This window comes from Glycine max, chromosome 8, assembly GCF_000004515.6.
Source record: "Glycine max cultivar Williams 82 chromosome 8, Glycine_max_v4.0, whole genome shotgun sequence".
Classification (NCBI taxonomy): Eukaryota; Viridiplantae; Streptophyta; class Magnoliopsida; order Fabales; family Fabaceae; genus Glycine; species Glycine max.
The window spans coordinates 15,002,009-15,020,796 of record NC_038244.2 but is presented as its reverse complement, the minus strand read 5'-3'; the positions used below and the strand labels follow the sequence as shown (position 1 = coordinate 15,020,796).

The 18,788-nt window shown below is 30.4% G+C and overlaps 1 protein-coding gene, 1 long non-coding RNA gene and 1 other non-coding gene across 6 annotated transcripts; 1 reads left to right on the top strand and 2 right to left on the bottom strand.

Moving 5' to 3' along the window:
* The first annotated feature begins 1,646 nt into the window (after positions 1 to 1,646).
* LOC100794706 (phosphatidylinositol 4-phosphate 5-kinase 7) lies at positions 1,647 to 10,589 on the top strand. Of its 2 annotated transcripts, XM_006585419.4 has the most exons (11): positions 1,647 to 1,710; positions 1,926 to 2,089; positions 3,756 to 3,932; positions 4,058 to 5,122; positions 5,805 to 5,972; positions 6,513 to 6,678; positions 6,911 to 7,021; positions 7,100 to 7,287; positions 8,159 to 8,313; positions 9,616 to 9,772; positions 10,208 to 10,589. In XM_006585419.4, exons 3-11 carry the CDS (start codon positions 3,913 to 3,915, stop codon positions 10,485 to 10,487), a joined length of 2,310 nt encoding a protein of 769 aa, XP_006585482.1. In that variant the 5' UTR covers positions 1,647 to 1,710; positions 1,926 to 2,089; positions 3,756 to 3,912; the 3' UTR covers positions 10,488 to 10,589. The 2 variants fall into 2 exon arrangements, with proteins under 2 accessions (XP_006585482.1, XP_014634575.1); XM_014779089.3 differs by lacking the exons at positions 1,647 to 1,710; positions 1,926 to 2,089 and adding an exon at positions 2,325 to 3,651.
* A 5,318-nt stretch (positions 10,590 to 15,907) lies between these two features.
* On the bottom strand, positions 15,908 to 17,618 carry LOC121175313 (uncharacterized). 3 transcript variants are annotated; one of them, XR_005892602.1, is made up of 3 exons: positions 17,368 to 17,618; positions 16,483 to 17,283; positions 15,908 to 16,405 (listed from the first exon to the last, which is right to left on the bottom strand). It is a non-coding gene; the product is annotated as an uncharacterized lncRNA (long non-coding RNA). The 3 variants fall into 3 exon arrangements; XR_005892601.1 differs by having other exon boundaries at positions 15,908 to 16,390; XR_005892600.1 differs by having other exon boundaries at positions 15,908 to 17,283.
* Positions 17,209 to 17,398, bottom strand: MIR166H (microRNA MIR166h). The gene has a single exon (NR_048781.1). It is a non-coding gene; the product is annotated as a microRNA MIR166h (primary transcript).
* Positions 17,619 to 18,788: the final 1,170 nt, after the last annotated feature.

Here is an 18,788-nt window from a genome sequence, read left to right as displayed (position 1 = left end):
AAATATAATTATGCTAAATAAATAAAGAGAATATTGTATATATTACTCACATTAATCTTATTTATCTCGGATATACTAATATAAAAGATAATGTAGTCTTAACAAAATAAAATAATCAGAGTGTAAATATTTCCTCTTTTAATGATTTACTTTTATTAAGATCAATTTCTTTTTAGACACTAAGGCCTGTTCGACGACTAGGATATATCTTATATATTCCTATTAATTGTAAACAACTTGTTATATGGATGGGTATATATTTTTTTTTTGGGCGTGATATGGGTGGGTATATATTATACTTCAACTATATATAACTTGATATATATTAATAAATTTCACCTATCTAAATTTTGTCCTCAAATGATCATTTGGCATGGCCCCACAAGGCAGCAAGCTTTTGTAGTTTTATAATTTTAATTTTTGGGTCATCCCAATCATATATAATATTTTTAAATTTTATACTTTAAAATCAGCAATAAATTATAAATAATATTAAACTAAATTAATGATATTTTACTATATTATTGTAAATTTCCTTTACTTTTATTTTTAATTTTAATTTTTTATTAAATTAATAATAATATTTAAATAATAGAAATTAGATTGATGATCTTTCCTAAGCTTATTAATCAAGCCATAGTTTATATCAAATTGGAGTTTAAAAATTGATCCAACTAAAGTATCCAATCAAATTAAGACAACGTAAAATGATCATATAGTGTTTTTTTTTTGTTGTAAGGTGATTTAATCTATCTCTTGTCGGATCAATTTATTTTTAAAATAAAATGATACATCTAATTATCATGTAATATTCAAGTTGAAACAGAACCCCAAATCTTAACTAAAAATCCAAGTGTCTAATTACTGGTATCAATAACTTTTGGTGTTGTTTGATGTTAAGTGAATTACATAATAATACACAATACACAGCATTATTATTTACCAGTTAGATACAGTAGAGGTAAGATTTCCCTAATATAAAAAGAATACGATAAAGCAAGGACGCATGTTGGCGTCCACAGAACAGAATCAGAATCAAGTTCTGCGGTGGCCTTTTGTCCTTTTCGTGATCGCGCATATCACTTTGGTCTACAAAGAAGCCAAATTCTGCCCACTCCGTAGTCGATTTTCGCATTGCATGGGATTTTATTTTATTCATCAATAATTTTACTTTATTGAAAAGAAAAGCGAATTTAAACTTTAAAGGGAAGTGGGTTTATATTTGAAAGTGACTTAGTGACAACTAATATATTATTAGATAAATGATAAAGACTTAAACATCTAATATATTCCTTTTTCATATTTCTATCTAAAGAATATTGTTTTTAATTTTATTATCTAATATTTTTTAATTTTTATTTTAGTACTTGTAATTAGTCTTAATCTTTTAAATAATGAAGTGACAAACTAATAAAATGTCACAATATAATTAAGTGATGAATCCGACGAGTTAATAAAATTGTGTGTTATTACTTAACGAACTTATATTAATAGATGCTATAAGTAAAATAATAAAATAAAAACAATATTTTTAAATAATAAACTGAAAAAAAAAAGAATATAAAAGTATTCAAAACATATTTTAAGTCGACGATAAACCATGAAAATAAGAATAAGACATGACAATCAGACAACATCATTACACAAACACTGAGTGTGTGATGGTTGAGGTGTCTCCATTTGAGGTTGCTCACTCTTGCCATATAATTGGTACAAATACGAGGAGGGGCAGTATATTTATTTACATACATGCATATATACTAGTGGAAACTTATGCTAAATATCTGAAACTTTACTCATTAAAAATACTATAACTAATGTTTTGTTTGACGACCAAAAAACTCTTTGAAAAAGAATCTAGCTACGTAATATATGAAGAATCCTGAAACTTTGCTTGATCAATTTTTTATGGTGGCACATGGCAGGGTTGTTGTCGGCTTGAGAATGGATAAAAGTATATCTGACAAGGATTCGGGAGCTCTTGTAGAAGGTTTTGATTTTTGTTTGCCTGAGGTTTTGATTCATGGGAGGTTCTTCTGAGTTTGAGACTTTGGATAGATAATACTGATCTTCACTCAATCCTTTCAAGGTCAGTTAATTAAGTCATTCATGTAATTAATTATTTCAATTTGTTTACTGTTATATCATTGTTATGTATTAAATATAAGGATTCATCACATCCAACAATAATTGATTCTTTTATTGGATTATTAAGCTAACCCAGTTGGCATTTCTGGTAGAATATTGGTTTATTCATTTTCTGTAAACAGGAAATGCAAGTTGGGTTATTTAAGTTCTACATTATTCTTTTCTTTAAGGAGAAGATTGGATTTTTTATTTTTTTTTTACTTCTGATTTAGTGTTTCTGGACTGGATCTGATTATATTCATTTTTTTCTTTATCAGTTGAACTCCATATGGTTTATTCATATACGATTGTAACAGAAACTTAATACATACATGCTTTTAGTTTCTAACCAACATTCATGTATGGTTTGTCTTTTCTTTTCTTTTCTTTCAGTTGATTCATAATTATGAATGGGTTCATATTTATTATGAAATTGATGAATGGAAGAATTTAGACTTTTTTTTTCATTTCTTTTTAGTAATTTTACTCTTCTAATAACATATACAGAAAAAAAAAACCATGGGTTAAGGGCTTTCATTGATGCAGTTATAGTACATGGGTTAACCTGATATTCGTTCTAATTTACAAGTAAACACCATCTACAGATTAATCCATTGAAGACAGGAAAGTTTATAGATTACATTATTACATGTTGTTGATATGCTGGGTGCATGGGATTTTTAAATGTAGCATTCGTTTATCAGGCTAGTTGTTGTAAAACTGGTGAGGGGCTTAAATATTTTGTATAAGTTCACAGGTTCAAATTTTAGTGCCACCAATGTATAAAAAGGAAAAGCTAGTTGTTCTAATCAAGGTGACTCGATAAGTATAAGCTTAGGAGTCCAGAAATTTTTTGAGCACTTGTTACTATAATCAGGGTGGGGTTTAAATTCAACAAAACTGTGAGCAGAGCAAGCTCTGCCGTTCCACCTGAGACGAGAATATATGAAAAATCCATAAATAAGAAAGAAGAAAAACATTACACAAAGTTATGTAATTGAGATTCTCTGAAGTTTTAAACAAACTGCATGAAATCTTAGCCATAGAAAACGTTTCATTTTATATGAAATTGAAAATTATAAATATATTGCAACAAATATAAAGCATTAGATGTACAACTGTACCATCTTGCAGCTATTATAAAACTCTGGAGGATCAGAATCTAAAGATATGAGAGAATAAAAAAAATCCTGATTATGCAATATTTCTCTCTCTGATAGACGCATTTTCCCTCTATAATCTCAAAAGTGACTTTCTGTAGAGGCTGTTGAAAAGAAAACTCAGATTCTGTAATTAGCATATGAAACTTTACTTTTCTACTATTTAAACAAATCCATACTTCAAGATCCTCTTCTTTAATTTATCAGAGAAATTTCAAGTCTGTACTGTACAGGCACATTGCTAGCCAAATTCACTAACTTCCTCTTGGAACCTTGATTCTATTTGGATATGAAATTAACAATTTGTACTAGAGGGGAAGTTTTTTTTTGGTTATTTGTGGGAAGGTTTCAGAAAGCATTCTTAGTAAGAGGAAAGCTACTTAATTCTCCCTTTTAACAAGTCCTCTTACTGCAATTTTTTCTTCCCTAGCATTTTGAGACTCACTATGATGTTTGTGTATGTCCCAGAGTTCATCATTGGCAATAACGTTGTAAGGCTGGTGAAAGGGGGGATGGATTTCCTTATCACAGCACTGAGGGACATTTTTAACCTTTAGATAAAAGAAAGGTGATACTTCCTATAGTTATCCTAATAGTGATCTAGATCAGAGAAAGGCTGCAATTCATGGAGGATAGCACTGGAAGGTAATACTCATGGAAACTCATTCTCTGATGCATTCATCTTCTTGTGTTGTGTATATAATAATAATCTTTTGAGTGTTACTACTTTAAGCTTGTACTAGGATTTTACTGTTTGTTGTAAATTGTAGGTTTGATGAGAAGTCCTTTTCAAATGGGGATGTCTACATAGGTATGATCAAGGGCATACTGCCCCATGACAAGGGAAAGTACACATGGTCAGATGGAACGGTATTCGAGGGCAATTGGGAAGGCGAGAAAATGACGGGAAAGGGACTGATTGTGTGGTCATCAGGAGCACAGTATGAGGGTGAAATCTCTGGAGGTTACCTAGATGGTTATGGCACACTTACAACATCTGCTGGATGTATTTATCGAGGGGGGTGGAGGATGAATGCTCAGCATGGGATTGGACGGAAGCAGTATTCCAATTCTGATGTTTATGAGGGTTTATGGAAAGAAGGAGTTCATGAAGGGAGTGGCAGGTATACTTGGAATAATGGAAATATGTATGTTGGGAATTGGAAAAATGGGAAAATAGATGGTAGAGGGGTTATGAAGTGGGTTAATGGTGATACTTTTGATGGTTTATGGTTAAATGGGCTTATGCATGGATCAGGAGTTTATAGATTTGGAGATGGGGGTCTTTATATTGGGGCATGGAATAAAGGCTTAAAGGATGGAAAAGGAGTATTCTATCCTGCAGGTAGTAAACATCCATCCTTAAAGAAGTTGCATAGCCCTCATGATAGTGATCATAACGGTTTCTTGTTGAATGTAGAAAAACAAGAGGCTCCAAAAGCCAGAGTTAAGCGTAGCCTTTCTGAAAACATGCCGGTCATTAGTAGATTTAAAAGTTTCCGTCAAATATCTCACAGGACCTCGTCATTGAAAATAAATTTGATCCGTAATGATTCTGCTCAAGATTGTGTATGTCATGATTCTTCTCTTCCATTATCCAATGCCGTGGATGATGACCAATCTGAGGCATCGAGTGAAAGTACTTTGGTTTATGAAAGGGAATATGTACAAGGAGTTCTAATTATGGAGAGAATTAGTGAGTGCTCTGAGTCATCACGTAGAAAGAAACAGCAAAACAAGTTTAGTGTGAAGCAAGTAAAGAAGAGTTCATGTTTGGACATTTTTGAAGGACGGCAAAGCTATTATCTTAAGCTTAATTTGCAGCTTGGCATCAGGTAAAATAATAGATTAAATGTTTATAGTGACCCCTTCTAAATAATTTTTGGGAAAATTCATAGTTATGTTAACATTAATAGTTGTCGATGTCGCCATACTTTCAAGTAACTTGGCTCATGATTTAGATGGATTGAAGTCTCGGCTGAGAAAAGTTCAATGATACCAACCTACTTGCTGTTTAATTTATAAATTAAATATACGGAATACTTGCTGTTTGTTGTTCACAGTTCTGTTTGATATTTAGGGTCGGATAGAAAATGTAAGTAGGTTGAAGTACAGGTATTCATTCATAAAGAAAATAAAGCAAGCTGATTGTCTGTTGAAAGGGTTTTCACAGTTGTTTTGGTCATAGTATTGAAAAACTTAACAGCTAGCTGAAGAAATGTTGGCATCCTCTTCTCTGTAAACCAGTATTTGTGTTTTTGAAATATTTCTATTTGTTGAGATCTCCAATGAGATTGAAAAAAACAATCACTCCAGGAAAGTTTAAATTTAGTTTATGATATGGCTCAAGTATTTTAGCGCACATATTATAGTATGCATATTTTCACGTCATATTTTGAATGCTAATGTGGTCTATACTCTATAGAAGCTAGACTGCCATAAGGATTGTGTCTTGTTGTGTTTGGCATGGTGTGCCATATAGTGTTTTGGGTTGAATTAATGTAGATAAATTCACAGGTATACCGTTGGCAAAATTACACCAGTGCCTGCACGCGAAGTTCGATCATCTGATTTTGGGGATCGAGCTAGAATAAGGATGTACTTCCCAAGGGCTGGTTCAAAGCTTACTCCTCCGCATTGTTCAATAAACTTCTACTGGAAAGATTATTGCCCTATGGTCTTCAGGTATTTATTAACTTTAAGTATGCCATGCTTTTATAACTTAGAAACTATTTTATTAAGAAATTATAAGAGGTGAATTTATAATATATTCTTGTAAGTTTTTCTTTTTTTTGGGTTTCATTTGTGAACCGTTGTTGAACCTTGATTTAATGAAGTGGCTCCACAGTAAAACACCTATGGAGAATGACCAAATTGATGGAGTTTTAGTCAAGTCCCAATCCTTACGAGAAAAATACTTTTAAGTAACCTTGGTGATACAGAATGCCAACAAATTATGCTAGATAATGATTTATGATTATAATGGCATGCATGTTGCGCCAAAAAAGGAAAACCTAGTCAGCGATCTATGCATTGGTAGGATCCACATAAACAACAGAAGATTTCCCAACACTTTGTGCATTTAATGCTGTTGAAGGTCTCATGCACGTGACTAATTCATGCCTCCTCCAGTGATATTGCTCATGTAGGCTGTAGCTTTGCAGATATGTTGGTCTCTTCTTCTTTCTTTGCATAATTAGTAATTACACAAGCATATATTTCCAGGAATTTGAGAGAGATGTTCAGGTTAGATGCTGCAGAGTACATGATGTCCATTTGTGGAGATAGTGGACTAAGGGACTTGTCTTCTCCTGGAAAAAGTGGTAGCATCTTCTATCTTTCTAAAGATGATAGATTTGTGATAAAGACTGTGAATAAATCTGAACTAAAGGTTTGTAGTCCCTTCATTATAGTTTATGAACATGGATTAGTTTCTAAAACACATTTAAAGTTTTCCCTCTTTCCTATTACATGTATTGGTCTTGTGAGAAAGTATAGTTAGTACTTAGTATCAGTCAGCTTCCCTTGATTACAGTTTTGTACCTTTTAAAAAATAATAACAAATCAATTCTAATAAAGAAGGAAGCACACATGGTAATGTACATATGTTTCTTTTCTTGTAGGTTCTGCTCAATATGCTTCCCAAATATTACCGTCATGTAGGAGATCATGAGAATACTCTTATAACAAAATTCTTCGGGCTCCATCAAATAACATTAAGAGGTGGCAAAAAGGTATCACTTGTTATCTCTCTTGAGCTTCTTTCATCTCTTTTCTTTCAATTTGAAATAAATGATTATTTTGTTTACCAGGTCCGTTTTGTCGTCATGGGGAATGTGTTTTGCACCGAACTACAAATCCACCGTCGTTATGATCTGAAAGGGTCTTCACAAGGAAGATATACAAACAACGATAAAATCAATTGCAACACAACATTGAAAGATCTTGATCTAAAATATGAGTTTCAGATGGATAAAAAATTGCGAGAATCCCTACTCAAGTAAGTTTGCTCCTAACCCTAAACCACCTACATTAGAGACAAGAATGCAATGCTTTTGTTTGTATAATTGGTGAATATTTGTTGATAAATTTCATGGGTATTACATTCATGTTCTTCTAGAATGCATTATCCATATATTGCTTCATAGCATTGCATGGCTTATGTTAATTTGTTCTTTCCTATTGGAAATTCATAACCAAGTTAAGTGTTTTTATCAAAGGAATCTACTAAGCAATACTAGTAAATCTTTTGTCTTAGTGAATTATTAATACCAGTCACAATATTGTAATATTTATCTATTACGATTCAGAATTTATCATGCTCCTTCTTTGTTCATCAGTTAGAGTCCACAAATATCTAGAATATGATGTCACTAATGTAGCATCTAGGGATTCCATTTTTCTGGTTGATTTCTAAGTATTTCAGAAGTAACATAATCTTCTAGTCACTTCATATTTTTCAAATTGAAACCATTCAACGAAAACAGAAGTTTGTGTAAGATTGGTAAACTGCTCTGTGTGATTAAAAGAGGTGATGCATTAGAATTTATCATGAAAAAATTATCCAAAGGTGCCACTTTTTTCAGTGATCTCTCTATTTAATTTGTCAGTGGAGAATCTATTGCATGGTAAAATTTCCAATTCATATTGAGTAGTTATCAATAACTGGTACACGTCTCTGAAAATCAAATACTAACATGGATCTTGGCATGTGTTGGTACTGAGTTGTTATTACTAAACTTGGGCGTAATGGGGTATGTGCTGTAAAAAATGTATCATGACAAATTGACAATTGCATTCAATATCCCATTAACTGCATAGTTGGTAAATTGACCTTCTAATCATAACCAGAATTTGATTTTCTGTTGAAGGCAAATTTCCCTAGATTGCAAGTTCTTGGAGTCTCAGCATATAATTGATTACAGCCTTCTGTTGGGATTACATTTCCGAGCTCCAGAGAATATGAAGGCCTTCGTAGAACATCATGAATCAGTGCAGCGTCAAGAGAGTTTACCTTCTGGAGATGGTAAATACCTCCACTGATGCAAGTTATTTAAAATGTGATATGGAATTTTTTATGAAAAAAAAAGAGCTATATTTTGGTATAAATCTTGGTAAATTGACATCTTAAGTGCATAAACTTTTTATTTACTTATAGTTCTATAGAATGTAAATATGACATTGAGATTGTCTGGAATATTCTGCATTGTACAAAAATGTTCTGATGCGAAGTCAGTGTAAGATTAGGCATGGACATCAACTTGTGATATATATTTTAAATATGTTCTTTTCATGAATTAAATAAGACAACTAGCATCCAACACAATGGTTTACACAACAGCAGTTATATCCTTTATTTCTTAACTTATCCCCCTCTGTGATATAGGTGGGAATTCAGCTCTAAGTCCTCAAATCACTAGAAAAGAATAGACCAACTGAACTTACTTATTGCCTTCCTAATTGTGAGCTTAGTTGTCTAATGTCTATGGAATAAAGGTTGTTTCTTTGTGTTGAATGCCCTGTTTGGAAAGGAAACCAAAACAATTGTTGTGTTTATTGATTGTGCATGCACTTTGTGTTTGTGGACACCTCATTCTATCTATCTCTTGCCTGAGTATGGTGATCATCAATTGAGAATTTATTTATATGAAGGACCAATTCTCTCTTATAAAGTTTAAGATTGGAGAAGGTCTAGGAATGATTTTATATCTCTAAGACTCTTAACAACTTGGAAGACTTTTGAAATAAAGGTTGATTTAAAACAATATATTGATTATTCCATCCTCATTCAATCCATTCACATTTGAATTTCTTGCTTTCAACCTTTGATTTTGCATTAGTGCAGATGCACTTTATTAGATCTCCTTGCACTCCATATCTTTTGTTTTCTCTAGTCTTGACTCAGATGTGAATAAAAGGTTTAGGATACCCCCAGCAGTATAAAATTGACCTTAGGGAATGGAACGTTGTTGTTATTGCTAATATCCTCTTTACCATTTGTGGAGCATATTAAGGAAATTACAAAATGAAAAGAAGAAATAACTACTTCTCCATGTTCCCAAATATTTATCAATGAATTAATGACTACTGAGGTGCTTGTTTATGTGCTAAGCATCTGCAGTGTGTAATTTATTTCTTACCTTGTCTGATATCTCTGCTTGTGAGTACTCAGTTATAGGTAATCTTGTATCTTTTACTGTATAAAGCTCACTATAAATTGATTCTCATTCTTTTCTTTCTACATTTGGACCTCAGTTTCTTGCTTTTTAATAAATGACTCACTATTAAGTATTTTTCATCGTGCTTTGCTTTCACTATGCATTCAAAGAAGGGGAGCTCTTGATTCTTCCTAAAGGCTTACTATTAGTTTCCCACGAACCAAGTATAGTCAACACGGCACCTGGACCCCACATTAGAGGGAATACATTGAGGGCATACTCCATGGGTGATAATGAAGTTGATCTTCTACTGCCTGGTACTGCAAGGTTAGTTTCTATGATTCTTTCAAACTGGTTTCTCTTGTGCAGTAGTGAGTAGACTGCATTTTATGGTTGTTTGCATTTGTCAAGAGAATCTTAAACCTGCACCTTTACATGGATTTTCATCCATCATAGTATGTAATTCAGATCCTCATATTTAATATATTCCATCTAGTTTGTGTATGAGAGAGGTTGGTCCCTTAAGTGACTTTTTTACATTAAACCTTGGTCCCTTAAGTGACTTTTTTACATTAAACCTTAAACCCTTAACCCTCCATATATGACTGTCCAGATTTAATCCTCTCATTCTCATAAAAGATGTTTTTTCTTGTAAGATATGTTATGACAGCTGCGAGCTTAATTCAGGGACATGCATGCCATAGGCTGTTTGCCATTTTGTATAAATGCCCGATCTTTTGGATCGTTGATTTTGTGACTCAGGTTGCGAGTGCAGCTTGGAGTGAACATGCCAGCTCAAGCTACTCGGAAGGTTGAGGAGGAGGTGGAGGCAAAAGAAGTAGAGCTTTTTGAGGTATATGATGTTGTCCTCTACATGGGCGTAATTGATATATTGCAGAACTATAATCTGAGAAAGAAAATTGAGCATGCATACAAATCGCTGCAATTTGACCCTATGACAATATCAGTAGTTGAACCCAAGATGTATGATGAACGTTTCATCAAATTTTTAGAGGAAAAAGTTTTCCCCGAGACCCCCTGATTTTATTTTAATTTCTCCCCTAAGCCACTTTTTGGTTTAATCCTTATATGTAATTATTTAATTTGTTTCTAATTAAAGGAAGAGTGTTTTTTGTTTTTTTTACACACTCAGTCTCATCCACTATATAGTTTCTTTCCACGTAATTCTCCCATAATCATTTTTGTTAAGCCTTCCAATATTCTGCTCTCCAATTTTACTTATTTCACAAATAATTAATTTACAACAAAAGTTATGATTGCCTTTCCAAGAAATTAAGGAGTGTGTCTTCATGATGAGTCTATGCTTAGTGTTTTCTTTCTTCGACAAGGGAACCAAATTTCACTATAAAAAGTTTGAGGGCATCCATCCTAGAATAGTATACGTTGGAAGAATTGAAAAATAATGTTATGAATATACTCTCCAGACACACTCTTTTAAATATATTCTTCTTATCTAAGTTAATTTAAAGTCACAAAATTTTAATGAATCTCTCTGTGGTGATTTTATATTTTTTAATAATTTTAACCAATAGAACAAAATATGTTAAAAAAAACTATGTTTCTAGTACTTCTATAAAAAAAATATTTTATTTAAGTTTATCTTATATCATTAACAAGTATAGATGTTTCAGGATGTGCTCTCTTTTGAAGAGAAAAAGACCTCAAAGAGCATATGAGAATAACTCATGAGTAGACGTGCAACACACGCTGGTTTATAAATAATTAAAGAAATATTTAAATAAATTATTTGTGTGGTAAATCAAATTTAAAAATATAATTGTCAATGATATTTTATATCATTTTCTATTAAAGAAGATAAAAAAAATTATGTATAAATTAAAATATTTTTTATTTATTAATACATTTATAAGAAAATATTCTAAAATTTGAGTCTCTACATTCCTAAAATTAATTAACATGAAGATAAAAGTAAACGTTATGTACAAATTTTATAAGAATAATATAAGAATTAAAGTGAAATTGACATAATAAAACAACCAAAGAAATATATTTAATGAAAGAAAAATAGTCAACCATAATGATAAAACACAAAAATATAAATATTATAAATATAGTTATTTGTTTAATTTCTTTGAAGAAAGAATCATGTTGAATGATGTTTTTTGGGATAAAAGTTCTTATGACGGTATAAGTTTGAAATCTTTCCTTCAAGTTGTGAGTTGTGAGCTTCATTTCAAAAATAAGAGTGTGTTTGCAAAAGGTATATAATATTGGGGGTATGTTAACCTTATTTGCATTTTGGGTGTGAAAGAGTTCAAATGTTGTTAAGACAACTTTATCATCCACCCTTTGAGCTAGAGTTTCCATTGAACCAAACTCAAAATAGTGTAGAGGAATACTAATGGATATGTTATTGATTTTCTTGATAACAGTGGTAAACAAAAATAATCCTTTGAAAGGTTTATATGCTTCATTAGTTGAGATAATTTTTAAATTATGTATGGTGTATAAGTCCCCTTCTTGTAAAATACCATTGAATTTTGAAATTATATTTTCCCGTATCGTTACATGTAGTGAAGTTTTTTATTGCAATATATTTAAAAGTATAAATCAGATTAAAATTAAAAATATTAAATAAATTTAATCAATGTAAAATTTGTTTAAAGTAATTTAATGTGTTTTTTTTTTGCATTTTGTGATATCTAATATTAGAGATAGTAAATAAAAAATATATTTGTAATATTTAAAGTTAAAGTGAAATATATTTTTTACATACTAATGTGAAAAATAAATAATTTTCAACTTTGTTTAACCAACATATTTTTTATAGATTAGTTTGAAAACTAATTTTAGATCATAAACTTTGTTGATGTTAAATATTTATTTTTATTTATATTTATAGAGCATAAAATATATTAGAATAAATTTAGAAATTACTAATATGAAAAAATTGAATGATATGTAAAATATAAAAGAAAATGATTACCTTTTCTTCTAGCAACACCATTTCCAATATCATTGGATGTTGTTCATCTTTCTTGTTATAAACATTCCACAATCGAGCAATACGCACTTTTAGAAATCAATCATCACAATCTGTGTTGAGGTCTTTGATAAATTTATATTTCATTTTACTTTGTTAGATTCTTATGTAAAGAAAGAGGATATAGTAGATGAAACTTGTATGTAATTAGAAAATATTTCTAATTACATAGTAGTATGATATGTAAGGTAATAAATAATTTTATTATGTATTGAGTTAAGAAATTGAAATTTAAAATTTAAAATCGTGTTGTACATTAATAATGAAATTAAATATGAATCAAATAATTAATATAAATAATCAAAAATCAAATTTTGTCATAATGAGACATAACAATGAAATAAATTTAAATTTAAAATTCAAAAGTTTATCATACATTAATAATCATAAAATTAAATCTGAATTAAGTATTTTAATATGAAAATCAATAAAACAAATTGTGTTCTAATGAAAATTTAAAATGTAGTAAAAAATTTTACAACTGCTAATGAATAGTTTTAATTTTTAAATTCTATTTAATTATTAATTAAATATTAATTGTTAATTGATTTTGAGAGGCGTATATATTTATTAAAATATATAATGTAAAAAAAATATAGAATGCATATAGTATTAAATATAAAAAACATATAGAAGGAAATGTAGAAGACTAGGGCATTTGCTCACGTGTTGCTACACTAAGATCAATGCATTGCGGCTTTGCTTGCGGTCGTGTGGTGCATATGGTGCTTCCATGACCATGCAGAGTCTGTGGTACTCTTGTTGGGTAAGGCTTGTGATGGCGGGTCATGTTCCTTTTTTTTATTGCCATTGCCGATGCATGTGAACATGAGAAGAATTTGGAGGTGAGTAAGTTTGAATTGAAATGTAGTGGTATAAAGTTTTGTAAGATTGTGAGTAACATTGAAGAATGAGGATTGTGAACCTGAGAAGCATTTGGAAGTCAATAAAATTGAAGTGAAATGTTTTGATATAAGATTTTATTATGTTGTAAGTAATATTGAAAAAGAAAGAAGGAAAAAAAAGTGATAAACACAATACGAGAATGTTCTTCTTCCAAATCATCAATTTTGCTGATGTGATAGTCTAATAATGAGAAATTCAACTTTTATATATTATAAATAGATATGTCCATTGATTATTTTCAACTTATTTATAATCATATATAAATGGAATAAAATATTTTGGTGTACAGATCTTTATACTCATTTTATCTTCTTAATTAGATTCGTAAGTTATTATCTTATCCCTACAAATACATCCAGAAACCCCCTAACTTCTATTATCTTTCTTAAAAAAAAACCATGAAAAACTTCCCCTAACTTTAATAAGATTTATATTATAACTTATATGAAAACTATTTAACTCTTTCTATTATAATTATTGAAACAATATATACATGACAAGTGTTTCTATCATAAACACTTATTTAATAAATGTTTAATTAGATTGTTTACTGATCAAATGACTCTTTAGTATATTTACACAAGAAAATGTGCAAAAGGAATCCATATCACCAATGAATATTAGACAATTTCTCAAACTGCTCCTAAATTTTGTATGTAGTAGCGGGTTTTTTTTTTTCCCCTAGAACCATCGATGTTTGGATACTAAATTTAAGATGCAAAATTAAGACTAAAGTTATATAATGAAAACAAGAAGTATTAAAACTCTCCGTGATTACATTTAAGATGCAAAATTAAGACTTCTCACTTAAAGAAGCTTGTGATTAGGATTCTTCGCAATCTAAAAAATGGTAAGGTGCAATTAATATATTAAATAGTTTTGCGAAAAAAAAAATTTAAATTAAGCACATTTTCTATTTGAGTGGAAGGGCTCAGCCCATTAAGCATGCATGTGATGTTATTTGAGTGGAAGAAGGGGGCCCAAACCATTTTCTAGAGTGTATTTAGACGAACCTTAACAAAATTAATTTTATATTATTTACCATTAGTTGGCTTATGGAATTTACGCTATTTAGGTGAATGTTGAAAAAATTAATTTTAAAAGTTGTGTATGTAATTTTATATTTATTAGATGCTTTAATTATAAAAACAAGCTAGTTATAGTAAAAGTATTTTTTTTTCATTAAACATAAAAACTATCTAAAGTTGGTTCAAGAAAATGATTTGATAGCATTTCGCGCAATTCTATGAAACAAGAACTTCTTTTGAAATGTTCGAGTTATCTCTATGTAATACTCACCTTCTACACTTCTTTTTTTAAAAAAGAAAAGAAAAGAAAAGAAAGGTTAAACTCACAGTTAGATATTCTTGGCTTCTTGTGCAAAAAAGATCCAAACATTTGAATTATCAGATTAGAAATGGCCTGAGAAAAAAGAATTTAGATACAGTAATAAGAAATGATTACACAATTATCTCGTGGTATGTCTCAGCTTCCTCTACTTATTGGAAGCACAGATCAGGTAATCCGTACGTCTAAGCTAAAATAAAGTGAAACGGAGAATATTATTTTTTCAACTGAAACAAAAAAGTAAAATGTATATATACTTATCTTCTTTGATTTGAATTCAATGAACAATATTGAAAAAATTTGAAGAGGCCATGGTATACATGCATTCATTTTGAAAAGAATCACATGGGGTTTCATCACCGTATAAGATTAAAAAAAAAAAAGTAAATTAAGCTTTCTTTTCTTTTCCGTAACTTTTTCCTCCTAAAAGGCCTGTTTTCTGAATCTGCATTCAGAGAGGAATAAAAAGGTACCTGCATCTTCTGCAAGGTAACAACATCATTGTGATCGATGTACCATGTGCACCATATCACATGATATTATTATTCAATTCTGCTTAATGGTTAAATTTAACTTTCCAAACATATTAGTTTGGTTATTTTTGGGATGAGACACAAGTTCACACAAGACTACTCACTGTAATTAAGTGAACTACAATGAATGTAAATTTGTGGCGGCTTTACTTATAATAGTGTGTTTGAATAACATACATAATTGATTTTATCTTACAAAATTATGATAAAACTCATAAAAAAGTAGAGGTAATTATTTGTTGCTTAACTTTCACTATGATAAATGAAAAATTAATTGATTTTTTCTCACCATGAATCTATTTTAAACACACGTTAGTCTAGTTTGAGATACTAATGAGTGAATCTATCTTTATAGTCCAGGCATGCATTTTAATGACGTAATTAATTGAAGGCTAGCTTGAATTTCAGTCAATATATATAGATGCTAGTTGGCAGGATATGTTGGTCTGACAGTCTCACGTGATTAACATAATTTTTTTGAAGGATGGATTAATTGGTCATTATATTATGCTCATTATGAAGGTCCAATATATATGCTGATCATTATAGTCGAGATTAATTTTCCTCCATAGTACACATTTCCCATATTCAAGCTTTGAAAGAGCAAGGAAGCCAATAAAATTAATATTGGTAAACCACGCACATAGGCAATAAGACAAATAAATTTATATAAATTTTGGCTAGCTAGGTTTTGGAGATAATAAGATCCATAAGCTTGTGAGACAGCAAACGAAAAATCCAACAACAAAAACTGAATCATGTTTAGGAAAATTGTATAAAGGTTTTAAAGTGTGGTTGTGATTCCTGACATTGTGGAAAAATATGACCGATGATGTCACCACAAGATGCAATCGCCCACAAAGCTTGATATTGTGATTGAAATTCCTGTTACTGATATTTTTTAAAACCTTGGTAGGAATTACAATTTTTCAGGCTAGCCCAACCACCACCACAACACTCCCTCTTTCGCCTTTTATTTTGGTAGAAACAAGCAAGAAAAACGATGAAGTGATAACCAACAAATGAAAGGAAAATTCTGTATGCATTGTGTGCCACCAATTTTGTTATGTTTTAGATCCATTAATTCATCTTAACTTCATGCATCTTCTCAGCACTTTTCTCTATTCACCTGGGCTGAGAGGTCACAAACTAAAATAGTACTACAAATAATTATGAAAAGATGTATGTGAAGAAGTATTGTATAGAGAAAGGAAATATGTTATTACCTGAAAAAATGAAGCCAACCACATGGACTGAAACTTGACAGGAAGTAAAGATGGTTAGGAATCTCAAACCCTAAAGATGCTACAGCTGGGAAACCTATATACTGACAAAATACAGAATTTCAAAGATCCTTGGGTTTCTCAACGCAGAATATTTAACTTAAAAAAGTTAATACCAATTACTCACTAATCATAATCCAAGAAAAATAATTATATACTATATAAAGATTTTGGAGCCTGATCCTTTTAGATAGACATAATATATAATAGCACAAATCTCAAGTCTCAACCGTTAAATTAACTCACGATCGAGAGAGATGTTGAAAGAAATGAAGATATATAAAGTATAATGGAGCCATAAGAAAGATGACAAAAAACAAAGCACCAATTACAACAAGGTCAAAGGCATCTTGTTCAATAGAGTTCTTGACAAATGTTTCAAGTTTTGTCCCATGCAATGTCTGAATTTACAAACACAAACAAAACAAATAAGTATAGGAGATATATAATAGATTGGATGGTTAAGAAAAAAAATTACAGATCAATCTTAATAACAAAACTAATATTTTAACAAGTAACATATTTACCGATAAAAAATAACAAACAAGAGAGTTTTAATGTCATCATTGACCAGATATATCTATCACAAGAGTCTTGTTTTGACATCGCCTTAATTAATTACCATAAGCCATCACCCCTCCATGGGAGAAGATCTCAAGAGAGAGAGATAAGGTTGACGGGAATGAAGCCTGGTCCGAGATCACATAAAGGGATAGCCTCAAAATCCAACCTTTAAAGCTTTTTCTGTTTCAAGGGATCAAAAAAGATTGAAACCCATAAATAAATTAAAGCTTCAAAAGATGAACAAAATTAAGACCATGCAGTTACCTCGAGCCAAACAACATTCCCATCATCCCCAATCTCCCATTTCCAAACCATATCTGAGAAAGATGAAAGAACAAACAAGATATCTAAATAAACTTAACCATATGTATCCAAATTTTCTTCTCTGCAAGGGAAGAAACCCTTGGTTCTCTCAGCACAAACGAGTTTGAGAGAGAGAGAGAAAAAAAAAAGGAGATGGAACGTAAGCTACAGCAAGCAGTGATAGAGAAAGAGAAAGAGAGAGCAAAAACAAAGGAGACTCTCACCCATATATATAAAACCTAACCTTTATTTATTTTTTATTTATAATTCAATGTTTCTCTTCTAATTATTTTCATCACATAACATAACACGTCCCATCCATAAGCCATAAGGTGCATGTTATATACATCATATCATATCATATCATCATATTTATATAAAACTAACCTAACCCATCAACCTAATAATTTCTCGTGATTAAGGGTTCAGGTTGCTTCTATTGGCTCGTGTGATCAACGCTCTCTTTCTTAATTAACGGTCATCTCTCACTCTTTTATAAGTATTCTCTGAGAATACAGCGAAACATAATTTGGAAAATATTTATCAAATCACATCCCTACTTATTTAGGATCTCATGATACTAACATCGAATCTCATATATTTAAAACATCGATCTTGTCATTAAAACTTGAGTTGCAGAATTTTCTCTTTTCCCTTTTCAAAGTAATTTATTTATTCTATACCATAATTTGAAAAAGGTGATCATATATACATCTTATAGGTGTTTAATACATAAATGTGAAGTATTTTTTTTTTTTGCCTATTTTTAAAAGTTAATTTGATGCATGTACTATTTAATTATCTAAAAAAATCAATAAGCCTGATATGTTATAAAGAAGAGGAAAAGAGTAAATGAAGAAATAAAAAAGCAAAGAAATGTTGAAATTTGTTGGGATTCTTATAAAATACTAATAACTAGATTATCAAGAAGAGTATTAGAAATATCTGGATCCATAATAATTTATCAAAGAAACGCAGCGGAATCTGAATCCGTAAGTAATCGGTGGTTTCATGGTTCTTCCTCAGATGAAACCTCTTTATTCCTGCTCGATACTTCTTGCGGAGAAGAGAACTTATATGTGACGGCCCGGTATATTTGAGATCATATTCTTCTTATAACGTGTTAACCTAATATGGTATTCTCCTAATGGACCAACTGGTTGTTTAATTAACTCACTTAATTTGATTACATAAAATAAAATTCAATAATAATACATAATTAATACATTTGTCTTATGATATTAATTAAATTATATGAATGTAGAAACTAAATTTATTTTGTGTACAATATATTACAGTATAATTAATACAATTTTTGTTATGGTATAATATTCATAAATTTTATTAGCTTTACTCATATATTCTTACAAATCTTAAAAAAC